Source organism: Mobula birostris, chromosome 21 (genome assembly GCF_030028105.1).
Source record: "Mobula birostris isolate sMobBir1 chromosome 21, sMobBir1.hap1, whole genome shotgun sequence".
In the NCBI taxonomy this organism is placed as follows: domain Eukaryota; kingdom Metazoa; phylum Chordata; class Chondrichthyes; order Myliobatiformes; family Myliobatidae; genus Mobula; species Mobula birostris.
In genome coordinates this window covers 2,397,834-2,412,898 of record NC_092390.1, presented here as the reverse complement: position 1 = coordinate 2,412,898, position 15,065 = coordinate 2,397,834, and the positions used below count along the sequence as shown (strand labels likewise).

The window sequence follows — 15,065 nt, the reverse complement described above, 5'->3', positions numbered from 1 at the left end:
CAATATAATTGGGCTCAAAATATATCTTCTGAGATGTTGACATCCGCGAACTTGAAACTGCTGATCCCTCGATGAGGACCAGTGTGTGTTCCTTTGACTTCCCTTTCTGAAGTCCACAATTCCTTGGTTTTACTGATGTTGAGTGCAGGGTTGTTGTTGCGACACCACTGAACCAGCAGATCTATCTCACTTGCAACCAACTGAAATTCTGCCATAGTCTTGAGCTGTAAATGAATAGATGCAGATGTCCTGAACTTGGGTTGGGAGGCATCTGTGGGATGAGGGGAAGGGTGAAGGAATTGTCGATATTGTAGATTCTAGCATCTGCAATTTCTTGTGATCCTGCAAACATGCTGAAGATGGCATGAAAGTGTTTTCCATTTAAGCATAGATTGAGAAGGATCAGCACTCTGAATGTAATATAATTTAAGACTGTTTTATCTTTAATTTGTTCTTTTAGGATAATCGGCAATTATTAAATGAACGGATTAAGTTGGAAGGTATAATGACCAGATTAGAGACGTATCTCAGTGAAAATTTGAGGAAGCGCTTGGACCAGGTTGAGCAGGTAAAGTAACTTGAGTAATAGATTAAACAAATACATATGTTGTGGTTTGGTTGCACTTCCTACATATTTAGCCCATCATGTGTAATTCGTGATGCTAATTTATACTGTCATCCTTCTGTTCATCTCCCATATCTCTCCATTCCCTTCATACCATCTGGAAGCTTCTTAAACTTCAAACTGCTTGATTCCCTTGGGAACCCATTCCATATACCTACCACTCTGCATTTAAAAAAAATTGTTCCCTACACCCTTAACTTGCTCCCTCTAACCTTAAAAGCATATCCTCTGGTATTTCACATTTCTACCTTGGGGATTGGTTTGGATTGACTAACTATCTAAGTCCCATAATTTTAAAGAGCTCCTTCAAGTCTCTCATCAGTCCCTGACATTCCTAAAAAGAACTGTCCAGCCTAACTCATACCCTTTAATCCAGACAGCATCCTGGTAAACTACTTCTGCACCTTTCCACAATCTTCGCATCTTTCATATAACATTGTCCTGTTATGTCAAGAGGATCAAAGAGTGTTGGAACGAGTGACACATCAGTTTGTGTGTCCTGAAGAGGTGCTTAATTAAAAATGTTCAGGATTTTATGTACACCCTCAGAGAAATCCCACAATAAAAATATGCACACTTAACAGGATCAGAAGTTTTTCCTCTGACAAAAGAAATCAGTATTTTTAGTTTAAATAACACATGTTTTATCATGGCATGAACCATGATAAAAGTTGGGAACCGAACTGAAGAGACTGGGGAAGAGGAGATTAGCTCACAAATAGAGGAAGCTTGTAGACAGTGCGAGAGGGAGGATAGGCAGGTGATAGACAAGGGATGCGCTCAGACCGAAGGTTTGAGATGCGTCTATTTTAATGCAAGGAGTGTTGTGAACAAAGCACATGAGCTTAGAGTGTGGATCAGTACTTGGAGATATGATGTGGTGGCCATTACAGAGACTTGGATAGCTCAGGGGCAGGAATGGTTAGTTCAAGTGCTGGGTTTTAGATGTTTTAGAAAGGACAGGGTAGGAGGCAAAAGAGGTGGGGGCGTGGCACTGTTGATCAGAGACAGTGTCACAGCTGCAGTAAAGTTGGACACCATGGAGGAACTGTCTACAAAGTCTCTGTGGGTGGAGGTTAGGAACAGGAAGGAGTCAATAACTTTACTGGGTGTTTTTTTATAGGCCGCCCAATAGTAACAGGGATATCGAGGAGCAGATAGGGAAACAGATCCTGGAAAGGTGTAATAATAACAAAGTTGTCGTGATAGGAGATTTTAATTTTCCAAATATCGATTGACATCTCCCCAGAGCAAGGGGTTCAGATGGAGTTTGTTAGGTGTGTTCAGGAAGGTTTCTTGACACAATAGGTAGATAAGCCTACAAGAGGAGAGGCTGTACTTGATTTGGTATTGGGAAATGAACCTGGTCAGGTGTCAGATCTCTCAGTGGGAGAGCATTTTGGAGATAGTGATCACAATCCTATCTCCTTTACAATAGCATTGGAGAGAGATAGGAACAGACAAGTTAGAAAAGGGTTTAGACCATAAGACCATAAGACAAAGGAGAAGTAGGCCATTTGGCCCATCGAGTCTGCTGCGCCATTTTATCATGAGCTGATCCATTTTATCCTATTTAGTCCCACTGCCCCGCCTTCTCACCATAACCTTTGATGCCCTGGCTACTCAGATACATATCAATCTCTGCCTTAAATACACCCAATGACTTGGCCTCCACTGCTGCCCGTGGCAACAAATTCCATAGATTCACCACCCTCTGACTAAAAAAATCTCTTCGCATTTCTGTTCTGAAAGGGTGTCCTTCAATCCTGAAGTCATGCCCTCTCGTACTAGACTCCCCCATCATGGGAAACAACTTTGCCACATCCACTCTGACCATGCCTTTTAACATTTGAAATGTTTCTATGAGGTCTCCCCTCATTCTTCTAAACTCCAAGGAATACAGTCCAAGAGCAGACAAACGTTCCTCATATGTTAACCCTCTCATTCCTGGAATCATTCTAGTGAATTTTCTCTGTACCCTCTCCAACGTCAGCACATCCCTTCTTAAATAAGGAGACCAAAACTGCCCACAGTACTCCAAGTGAGGTCTCACCAGCGCCTTATAGAGCCTCAACATCACATCCCTGCTCCTATACTCTATTCCTCTAGAAATGAATGCCAACATTGCATTCGCCTTCTTCACTACTGACTCAACCTGGAGGTTAACTTTAAGGGAATCCTGTATGAGGACTCCCAAGTCCCGTTGCATCTCAGAACTTTGAATTCTTTCTTCATTTAAATAATAGTCTGCCTGTTTATTTTTTCTGCCAAGGTGCATAACCATACACTTTCCAACATTGTACTTCATTTGCCACTTCTCTGCCCATTCTTCCAATCTATCCAAGTTTCTCTGCAGACTCTCCGTTTCCTCAGCACTACCGGCCCCTCCACCTATCTTCGTATCGTCAGCAAACTTAGCCACAAAGCCATCTATTCCATAATCCAAATCGTTGATGTACAATGTAAAAAGAAGCGGCCCCAACACTGATCCCTGCGGAACACCACTGGTAACCGGCAGCCAACCAGAATAGGATCCCTTTATTCCCACTCTCTGTTTCCTGCCAATCAGCCAACGCTCTATCCATGTATGTAACTTTCCCGTAATTCCATGGGCTCTTATCTTGTTAAGTGGCCTCATGTGTGGCACCTTGTCAAAGGCCTTCTGAAAATCCAAATATACAGCATCCACTGCATCTCCCTTGTCTAGCCTACTGGTAATTTCCTCAAAAAATTGTAATAGGTTTGTCAGGCAGGATTTTCCTTTAAGGAATCCATGCTGAGTTCTGCCCATCTTGTCATATGCCTCCAGGTACTCTGTAACCTCATCCTTGACAATCGACTCCAACAACTTCCCAACCACCGACGTCAAGCTAACAGGTCTATAATTTCCTTTTTGCTTCCTTGTCCCCTTCTTAAATAGCGGAGTGACATTTGCAATCTTCCAGTCTTCCGGAACCATGCCAGAATCTATTGACTTTTGAAAGATCATCGCTAATGCCTCTGCAATCTCCACAGCTACTTCCTTCAGAACACGAGGGTGCATTCCATCTGGTCCAGGAGATTTATCGACCTTTAGCCTATTCAGCTTCCTGAGTACTTTCCCTGTCGTAATTGTGACTGCGCACAGTTCTCTTCCCTGCCACCCTTGAGTGTCCGGTATCCTGCTGTCTTCCTCAGTAAAGACTGATGCAAAATACTTGTTCAGTTCCTCTGCCATCTCCTCATCTCCCATTACAATTTCTCCAGTATCATTTTCTATCGGTCCTATATATACTCTCACCTGTCTTTTACTCTTTATATACTTGAAAAAGCTTTTAGTATCCTCTTTGATATTATTTGCTAGTTTCCTTTCATAGTTAATCTTTTCTGTCTTAATGACCTTCTTGGTTTCCTTTTGTAAGGTTTTAAAAACTTCCCAATCCTCTGTCTTCCCACTAATTTTTGCTTCCTTGTATGCCCTCTCCTTTGCTTTAACTTTGGCTTTGACTTCTCTTGTCAACCACGGTTGCATCCTTTTTCCACTCGAAAATTTCTTCTTTTTTGGAATATACCTGTCTTGCACATTCCTCATTTCTCGCATAAACTCCAGCCACTGCTGCTCTGCCGTCTTTCCCGCCAGTGTCTCTTTCCAGTCAACTTTGGCCAGTTCCTCTTTCATGCCACGGGTAAGGGGAGTTATGAGGCTATCAGGCAGGAAATTGGAAGCTTAAATTGGAAACAGATGTTCTCAGGGAAAAGTACGGAAGAAATGTGGCAAATGTTCAGGGGATATTTGTGTGGAGTTCTGATGGGTATGTTCCAATGAGACGGAAGTTATAGTTGGGTACAGGAACCGTGGTATACAAAGGCTGTAATAAATCTAAAAAAGAAGAAAAGAAAAGCTTACAAAAGGTTCAGAGAGCTAGGTAATGTTAGAGATCGAGAAGAGTATAAGGCTAATAGGAAGGAGCTTAAGAAGGAAATTAGGAGAGCCAGAAGGGGCCAGGAGAAGGCCTTGGCGGGCAGGACTAAGGAAAACCCCAAGGCATTCTACAAGTATGTGACGAGCAAGAGGATAAGACGTTAAAGAATAGGACCTATCAAGTGTGACAGTGGGAAAGTATGTATGGAACTGGAGGAAATAGCAGAGGCACTTAATGAACACTTTACTTCAGTATTCAGTATGGAAAGGATCTTGGTGATTGTAGTGATGACTTGCAGCAGACTGAAAAGCTTGAGCATGTAGATATTAAGAATGAGGATGTGCTGGAGCTTTTGGAAAGCATCAAGTTGGATAAGTTGCCGGGACCAGATGAGATGTACCCCAGGCTACTGTGGGAGGCGAGGGAGGAGATTGCTGAGCCTCTGACGATGATCTCTGCATCATCAATAGGGATGGGAGAGGTTGCGGATGTTGTTCCTTTATTCAAGAAAGGGAGTAGAGGTAGCCCAGGAAATTATAGACCAGTGAGTCTTACTTCCAGTGGTTGATAAGTTGATGGAGAAGATCCTGAGAGGCAGGATTTATGAACATTTGGAGAGATATAATATATTAGGAATAGTCAGCATGGTTTTGTCAAGGGCAGGTTGTGCCTTACGAGCCTGATTGAATTTTTTGAGGATGTGACTAAACACATTCATGAAGAAAGAGCAGTAGATGTAGTGTATATAGATTTCAGCAAGGCATTTGATAAGGTACTCCATGCAAGGCTTATTGAGAAAGTTAACAGGCATGGGATCCAAGGGGATATTGCTTTGTGGATCCAGAACTGGCTTGCCCACAGAAGGCAGAAAGTGGTTGTAGATGGGTCATATTCTGCATGGAGGTCGGTGACCAGTGGTGTGCCTCAGGGATCTGTTCTGGGACCCTTACTCTTCGTGATTTTTATAAATGACCTGGATGAGGAAGTGGAGGGATGGGTTAATAAGTTTGCTGATGACACAAAGGTTGGAGGTGTTGTGGATAGTGTGGAGGGCTGTCAGAGGTTACAGCGGGACATTGATAGGATGCAAAACTGGGCTGAGAAGTGGCAGATGGAGTTCATCCCAGATAAGTGTGAGGTGGTTCATTTTGGTCGGTCCAATATGATGGCAGAATATAGTATTAATGAGAATACTCTTGGCAGTGTGGAGAATCAGAGGGATCTTGGGGTCCGAGTCCATAGGACCCTCGATGCAGCTGCGCAGGTTGACTCTGTGGTTAAGAAGGCGTACAGTCAATCGTGGAATTGAATTTAGGAGCTAAGAGGTAATGTTGCAGCTATATAGGACCCTGGTCAGACCCCACTTGGAGTATTGTGCTCACTTCTGGTCCACCTCACTACAGGAAGGATGTGGGCACTGTAGAAAGGGTGCAGAAGAGATTTACAAGAATGTTGCCTGGATTGGGGAGCCTGCCTTATGAGAATAGGTTGAGTGAATTCTGCCTTTTCTCATTGGAGCGTTGGAGGATGAGAGGTGACCTAATAGAGGTGTATAAGATGTTGAGAGGCATTGATCGTGTGGATAGTCAGAGGCTTTTTCCCAGGGCTGAAATGGTTGCTACAAGAGGACACAGGTTTAGGGTGCTGGGGAGTAGGTACAGAGGAGATGTCAGGGGTAAGTTTTTTACTCAGGGTGTGGTGAGTGCGTGGAATGGGCTGCCAGCGATGGTGGTGGAGGTGGATGCAATAGGGTCTTTTAAGAGACTCTTGAATAGGTACATGGAGCTTAGAAAAATAGAGGGCTATAGGTAAACCTAGTAATTTCTATGGTAGGGATATGTTCGGCACAACTTTGTGGGCCGAAGGGCCTGTATTGTGCTGTAGGTTTTCTATATTCTATGTTTCTACGAGTGATTTATGTAATCATGTAAATCTGTTGTGCGTTCTGTGGAATTTTTTGTTTTATTGTGTTGTGACCAGCTGTATTGTGTTGATACAATACAGCTGTTTGTGCTGTTTGTTACAAATTGAAGAGACTGGGTGTTAAGATATGATGAATTTGATTGTGTATTTCCTTTACTTAGGAGTTAAATGACCTGCGAGAAACTGAGGGCAACACTGCTCTAACTGCCACAACTACTGAACTGGAGACCATTAACAAGCGTGTGAGGGACACCACTGCACGGGCGGAAGGTTGGAAAAATTTTAAATGCCCAGACATTTTTTTGCCTATTGTTCTAGTTTATAGAATTGTAACACAGTTCAATTAATTCATTAAAGGCTTCTAATAGATAAGTCCCCCACTTGCTTGCTATTTTAAAATGGTACTACAAATTATTTTCTACACAATTCAGTATTTAAAGTTCATCTTACGTACGTCTGCTTATGTACAGTTTTTCTTAAGTTATAATGTAGTTTTTCTTGTAAATGCCTGCAAGGAAATACATCTCATGGTATATGGTAGCATATATGTATTTTGATAATTTACTTTTGAATTTTGAATTATATATGTATATCAGAAAGAAATGGATAGGAAGGAGAAATGATTGGTAAAAGGTGAATTTTAAGGAAAGGGCGAAGTGTTTTCAAAGCATTTTCACTCTTGATACAGGAGTGCACTAACGCATTTCAACACAACAAAGTCCCAGGGGTGTAACGAGATCATAACCTGACTGTCCTTTTTACTGATGTTAGTTGAGGGCAAAGTATCTGCTGGATCAGCAGAAGAGCTTTGTGAAGGTGATGTAGGTAAGAGAACTTGAGTGTGAAGCTTGGTGATTGAAAGTATAGCTGATATTAGTGGTGCGGCGGGAGGAAACAAAATCAAAAGTAATTGTAAGACTGGAGGGGGTGATAAAGATAGGAAGAAACAAGCCCATGAAAGGACTTAACAACAAGGAGTTCAGCAATGAGGTATCGAATGAGGGCACAGGTGGTAGGTCAGCAGATGTGATGGGGCATAGAATTTAGTAGCAGATTTTTGGCAAAACAACTGATGTTTTGTGACGTAGTAAATATTAGGACACTGGAGTTGCAAATCTTAGTATTTCAGCCTGAGACTAATATGGAGTTAATGGATTTGTTTGCGTTATGCTAGTGCTTGGAGATTTTCATTTGTAATTTGTAGGATAAGAGTCTATTGTCATTGTTGTCCATATCCCAGAAACAGCAAAAGAGAGAGACTGTTCAGTCCTTTCAGCCGCTTGGACTATTTAACTGCATATTGGTAGGTTGATGTGTTTTTGCCTTTGTTTCTGTATCATTTCTGGGGCAGCACAGTAGAGTAGTGGTTAGCAGAACACTCTACAGTACCAGCAACATGGGTTCAATTCCCAGTGCTGCCTGTAAGCCATTTGTACGTCCTCCCCGTGACCACAAGGATTTGCTGCTGGTGCTGTTGTTTTCTTCCCAGAGTCCAAAGACATACTGGTCTGTAGGATAATTGGTCTCTTGATTATGCTCAGTTTAAATCAAGGGTGGCTGAGTGGCGCAGCTGGCGGAATCTACGCTGTGCTGTATCTCAATAAATTCAATATCCTTGTCTAACACACATTTCCTAAATTCCATTTTGATATGTTTTAATTAACTGACTCTCCATATTTTTTGAATAACAAACATTTCTGGCATCATCTGAGTTGTTAGCTATTGAGACAATTATTCTGTAAAGCACATATAGTCATAGATTTTAGATACAAAATGCTTCATTAGTTGCAGGAGGGCAGGTCTAGCAACTCAATATTCCAGGCCGTTATTTAGACATGGTAGAGCGGGAGCCAGGACAGACTGGAGAGGTCATCTACTGAGGAAATATAGGTGAAACTGAAGAATAGGAAAGGAATGACCTTGTTAATTGGATTATGTATAGACCACCCAACAGTCTGTGGGATTTAGAGGAACAACTTGTAGAGAGATCACAGACTGTTGTAAGAAACATAAGGTTGTGATCGTAGTGATTTTATCTTGCCACATATTGACTGGGACTCCCACACCATAAAAGGGCTTGATGGGATAGAATCTGTCATATGTGTTGAGATAAGTTTCCTTAATCAGATCATAGAGGTCCCAACCAGAGAGAGTGTGATACTGGATCTCATATTCGGGAATGAGACAAGGCAGGTAACAGAATTTTGTGTAGGGGAGCACTTTCATAATGCTGTTAGTTTCTAAATAATTATGGAGAAGGATAGGTCTGCTCTTTGGGTTGATATTCTAAATTGGAGAAAGGCCAATTTTGATAATATTAGGAAGGTCTGGCAAGTGTGGATTGGGGCAGGTTTTCGAGCAAAGATGTACCTGGTAAGTGGGAGGCCTTCAAATGTGAAATTTTGAGAGTACAGGATAGCAGTCTTGGGGAACTTTGGTTTTCAATAGATTTTGAGACCCTGTTTAAGAAAAAGGAGATGCATAGCAGGTATAAGCAGAAAAGAGGAAACTAGGTGCTTACGGAGTATAAGAAATGCAAGAGACACTTAAGGAGGAAATCAGATGGGCTAAAAGAAAGCATAAAGTTGTTCTGGTGACGGGGTGAAGGAGAGTCCCAAGGGCTTCTACAGATATATTAAGTGCAAAAAAATAGCAAGGTGCAAAAATGGAAGAGCTGAAAGAGATGAGGGAGATCTCAAGTGGATTTTTTACATCTGTATTTACACAGGAGACAGACATGGAGTCTATAGAAGTGAGGCAAAGCAGCAGTGAGGTCATGAACCCTCTACAGATTATAAAGGAGGAGATTTTTGTTGTCTTGAGGAAAGTTAAAGTGGATAAATCCTGAGTGGCTGACGATGTGTTTCTTCAGACCCTATGGGAGGATTGTGCAGAAATTCAGGGTCCCTAGCAGAGATATTTAAAATGTCCTTAGCCGTGGGTAAGCTGCCGGAGGATTGGATGACAGCTAATGTTGTGTTATTTAAGAAAGGCTTTTAGAATAAGCCAGGAACTCATAGGTGGCTGAGCCTGACATCAGTAGTGGGTAAGTTATTTGAAGGTATTCTAAGGGAACAGGTATAAGTATTTGGAGAGACAAGATCTGATTAGGGACAGTCGACATGGCTTTGTGCGTGATAGGTTGTGTCAAACCAATTTTCCAGAGATTTTTGGGGAAACTACCAGAAAAGTTGATTTTGGCAAAACAGTGGTTGCTGTCTACATGGACTTTAGCAAGATCTTTGACAAGGTCACGAATGGGAGGTTTGTCAAGAAGGTTCATTTGCTTGGCATTCAAAGTGAGGTAGTAAATTGGATTAGATATTGGCTTTGTTGGAAGAAGTGGTAGTAAATGGTTGCCTCCCTGACTACAGAGCTGTGACTATTGGTGTGTCGCAGGGATTGGTACTGTGCCCAATTTTATTTGTTGTTTATGTCAGTGATCTGTGAAATAATGTGGTAAGCTGGATCAGCACATTTGCGGATGACATCAAGATTGGGGGTGTGGTGGACAGCGAGGAAGACTTTCAAAGCTTGCAGAGGAACCTAGACCAGCTGGAAGAAATGGGCTGAAAATGGCAGATGAATTTAACGCAGATAAGTGTGAAATATTGCACTTTTGGAGGACCAACTGGGGCAGATCTGGATGAGCAGTAGGGCACTGAGGAATGTGGTAGAACAGAGGGTTCTGGGAATACAGATGAATAATTCCTTGAAAGTGGCCTCATAGGTAGATAAGGTCATAAAGAAAGCTCTTGGCACATTGGCCTTCAGAGATCAAGGTACTGAGCACAGGAGTTTGGACGTTATGTTGAAGTTGTATGAGACATTGATGAGGTCTACTTTGGAGTATTGTGTGCATCTTTTGGTCATCTACCTATAGAAAGATGTAAATAAGGTTGAAAGAGTGCATTGAAAGCTTACAAAGGTTTTGCCAGGATATGAGGACCAGAGATACAGGGAAAGGCTGAATAGGATAGGACTTTATTCCATAGAGCTTAGGAGAATGAGGGGGATGTAATAGAGGTCCACAAAATTATGAAGGATATGGATAGGATCAATGTAAGCAGGCGTTTTCCATTGCGGTTGGGTGAGACTAAGGGTAGAGGTCATGGCTTAAGGGTGAAAGGTGAAAATTTTGAGGGAATCAGAGGGTGATGAGAGTGTGGAACAAGCTGCCAGCACAAATGGTGGATGCAGAGTCGACTTCCACATTTGAGAGAAACTTGGATTGGCAAGTGGATAGGAGGGGTATGGAGAGGTCGATGGAACCAGGCAGAATAATAGATCGGCCTGGACTAGATGAGCCAAAGGACCTGGTTCTGTGCTGTGGTGTTCTGTGGCTCTTACTCTTATGTACTCATATTTACATGCTTCATGATCAGTGTATTCTCTGACTGTAAATCTTGTGATTATGTTGCATGCTGTATTGCTTCATGATTTATTAATTACAAACTTAACTCTATTAAATGTAACTTGTTCAATAAAAGATTTACTCTTTATTGCTCCATCCACGTATAATGTATTTCATGACGTTACTGATGACAGCATTTTTCTGAATCAGGTTATTCTAATCACTGTTGATCATTTGCAGAAAGGTTAGAAATAAGATTTGTCAAGTTACGGACACCTTGGCTGAAAATACTGTTTTTGTGGGTTGCTCAAAGATTTTTTTTGAATTGAAGTTTATGGGTAGGATCAGAAATTAATTTTTGGACCACGAGTTGTGTTCCAGGCGACTGAATGTAATTGGTGATTCCATTAACTGGTCAGAAACCATGGATTAATTTTAGTTATATAGTATAATTGAATGAACTCAAGTGGATAAATATTCATTAGGCATTTTTTGACTGCAGTAGTTGGTATTAGAAAAGCAGTCCACAAACAATTATCTAAATAAGATTAGTTCTTGTGATGTTAACTATTAACATCTGGTGAGTTAATATTGGATTAGGGTGATTGCTGGAGAGATAATTGTGCTAAAATATTTGATGTGTTTTATAGAACTGGAAGCTTTGATAGACAAAACAGAAGCAGAAACCAAGGATCGTCTTAAAAGCATGGACCGCTGGAAGAGCATGGAGAAAGATCATATGGATGCTATTAACCATGACACAAAGGAGCTGGAGAAGATGACAAACCGGCAGGGCATGTTGCTGAAGAAAAAAGAAGAATGCATGAAGAAAATCAGAGAATTGGGTTCATTGCCACAGGAAGCTTTTGAAAAGTATCAAACACTGAGCCTCAAGCAGGTATTATATCTTGAATAATTGAGTATTCTGAAATAAAAAAAAAAGTCATTTCTGGCACCAGTCTTATTACTGTTCATTCAGGCTGAGCCAGCATTTAATTACCCATAGCTAATAGCTCCTGAGGTGGCAGATCACGACCAACTTCTTGAGATTCTACGGTCCTTGAGATGCGGATGTACAAATGCTGTTCGGGAGAGAGCATTTTTGGGTCAATGAATGTCAAGGAATGGGCATTATATTTCCAAGTCATGATGGTGTCAGACTTGGAGGGCAACATCCAGGTGATGGTGTTTCCATACTTCTAGCGTAAAAGTGAAAGTGTTCCATTGGCCTTCCATGGATTACAAGTAAATCACACCCCTTCTACTTTACTGTATGATTGTTTTGTACATTTTTTTTGAGCTTCACCGAGATACTATATAAATGGAAGAGTGAAGTGTACATTTCTGCAGACTGGGGAAGTCACTAAATTTGATGAGTTGTTCCCCAATTCTAGTGTATGCAGGGGGTTAAGCAGCACTAGCAATGGTGTAGAGTTTTCAATTTAGCATCACCTGCTATTATCTTAATGTTTCATAATGGAAGGCCTTTGGGCAGTAGAATTATTGGACTTGGAAGCTAATAGATTTAGCGTGTACAACCTCTTTGACTAGGTATACATATTCTTAGGTGATTGCTTCACTAAATTGAAACACTGATTAAAAAGTGATGCATGTGCTTGAAGATTGGTTATGAGCGCCATCTGCAGGTGGAGTGAATCATTTGATGATTTGTATTGCATATTCTGATGCCTATCTTAATACTGCATGAGTCAACTTCATTTATTCTCATTGACATAATCTGCTTCTTTATTCTGCATGCATTTATGCTGCTATGTATTAAATTTATCGTTGCTAAAGTGTAAGAGAGAGGCAAGAGTGGATATTGGACTGCTGGAAAACGATGCTGGAGAGGCACTAATGGGGGACCACGAAATAGTGGACGAACTGAATAAGTATTTTGCATTTGTCTTCACTGTGGAAGACAGAAGCAGTATGGTGGAAGTTCCAGATGTCAGGGAACATGAAGTGTGTGGTTACCAAAACTAGAGAGAAGGTTGTTAGGAAACTAAATGGTCTGAAGGTAGGTAAGTCACCTAGACCAGATGGTGTACACGCCAGAATTCTGAAAGAGGTAGTTGAAGAGATTGTGGAGGCATCAGTAATAATCTTTTAAGAATCACTATATCGTGGAATGGTTCCAGGAGACTGGAACATTGCAAATGTCAAAAGAAGAGAAAGTTTGCAGATGCTGGAAATCCAAGCAACACACACAAAAGAGTACAGTTGACGTTTTGAGCCGAGATCCTTCATCGGGATGGAGAAAAAGATGAGAGGTCAGAGTTAGAAGCTGGGGGAGGGGAGAAAGAAACATAAGGTGACAGGTGAAACCAGGAGGGGTTAAAGAGCTGGGAAGCTCATTGGTGAAAAAGATAGAGGGCTAGAGATGGGGGTATCTGATAGAAGAGGACAGAAGGCCATGGAAGAAGGAAAAGGGGGTGGAGCAGCTGAGGGAGGTGATGGAAAGGGAAAGCAATAAGGTGAGAGAGGAAAATGGTGAAGGGGGGGAGCAATTACTGGAAATTTGAGAAATTGATGTTCATGCCAACAGGTTGGGAGCTAACAGTTGGAATATAAGGTTTTGTTCCTCCAACCTAAATGTGGCCTTCTCGCGACAGTGGAGGAGGCTGTGAATGGACATATGGGAATAGGAAGTGGAATAAAAATGGGTGCCCACTGGGAAATCCTGCTGTTTCTGGTGGATGGAGCGTAGGTGCTTGGTGAAACAGTCTCCCAACTCCCAATCTATGTTGGGTCTTACAGGAGGCATCACCGGAAGCACCAGACACAGTATATCAGGGATCCCCGAACTTTTTTGCACTGCGGACCGGTTTAATGTTGACAATATTCTTGCGGACCGGCCGACCCCGTGGTGGGGGGGCGGGGGGGGGCGCGTAGGGTTGCCAACGGACAAGAGTAGCAGTCAAATACGTTGTTTACCCCGAGGAAAAACTACCATGACCATGAAGCCTTGCGTGGGCACCAGTGTGCATGCGTGACTTGCGCATGTGTGTATGTGCCGCTTTTTTTCTACAAATTGTTTTTGGCGATTCTGTTCGGGGGGGGTAATCACGACTGGAATATAGGTGATAAGTGGCTAATACACTCAACTTTGTTTCTAAAGGGGTTTATCTAATGAATTTAATATTAAACACACCGCATATTTTCCTTGCATGAATATAATGATAAGTCAATTATCAGGAGAGGACAGGGGAGCTTGAAGTAAGTGTTGGATGAACTTCCAGTAGAAGTGGTAGAGGCAGGTTTGATACTACCATTTAGAGAAAAATTGGATAGGTATATGGACAGGAAAGGAATGGAGGGTTATGGGCTGAGTGCAGGTTGGTGGGACTAGGTGAGAGTAGCGTTCAGCACGGACTAGAAGGACCGAGATGGCCTGTTTCCGTGCTGTAATTGTTATATGGTTATATAAGTCACTTATAAGTCAATAGCATCATAACATTTTAAGTAACGTTCGGATATTAAACACACAGCACATATTTTCCCCGTATGAACATATAAAATCATTGCAACACACCAATATCGCTGAATCAGTGGGAGCCCTGGGCTTGTTTCCCTGCAACAAGATGGTCCTATCGAGGAGTGATGGGAGACAACTTTACTTGAAGGGGGTTCCTTATGTCCAGTCTATTCCGCAATTTAGTTTTCGTTGCATTCATTGCAGATACATGTTGGAAATGGAAGCAACGTTTTCAGTGCTTTCATGGCTATCTCAGGATATTCAGCCTTGACTTTGATCTGGAATGCCGGCAGAGATGTTATGTCAAACATACTTTTCAGCCCGCCGTCAATTGCGAGCTTGAGGAGTTGATCTCCTTCCCGCGCTGACATGGATGACGCGCGTGTATTGACCTTGCGCTTGTTCAAGCGCAACAAGAAAGGCAGGAAGGCAGGAAACCCCTTGAGGGTGCACACACACTCTGCCCAAATTGATTTCCACGCTCCATTGAGAGTGGAAGACCTGACCTCTTTCCAGGATTCATCAATGTTGTTGATGGCATGTCTGATGTTGAAGGACTTCCACCATTCCCTCACCGTTGGTAAACTCCCGGGATTTTCAAAATCCTCTGTTGCTTGCAGCATCTGAGAGATAGTTTGCCGTAAAAAAAAATACGCCTTGAATGTGGATATCACACCTCGGCTGAGTGGTTGAATCAGCAATGTTGTGTTAGGCGGCAGGAAATGCACTATTATGTTAGGATGAATGTTGTCCAAATGTTTAGGATGGGCTGGTGCATTGTCA

General features: G+C 42.1%; 1 protein-coding gene across 1 annotated transcript in view; it reads left to right on the top strand.

Moving 5' to 3' along the window:
- smc3 (structural maintenance of chromosomes 3) overlaps window positions 1–15,065 on the top strand; it is a 122,443-nt gene that overhangs the window by 68,611 nt on the left and 38,767 nt on the right. The window contains exons 22-24 of the mRNA XM_072239840.1: window positions 461–568; window positions 6,612–6,720; window positions 11,455–11,702. Coding sequence (XP_072095941.1) covers window positions 461–568; window positions 6,612–6,720; window positions 11,455–11,702 — 465 coding nt within the window. The remainder of the gene's footprint in view (window positions 1–460; window positions 569–6,611; window positions 6,721–11,454; window positions 11,703–15,065) is intronic.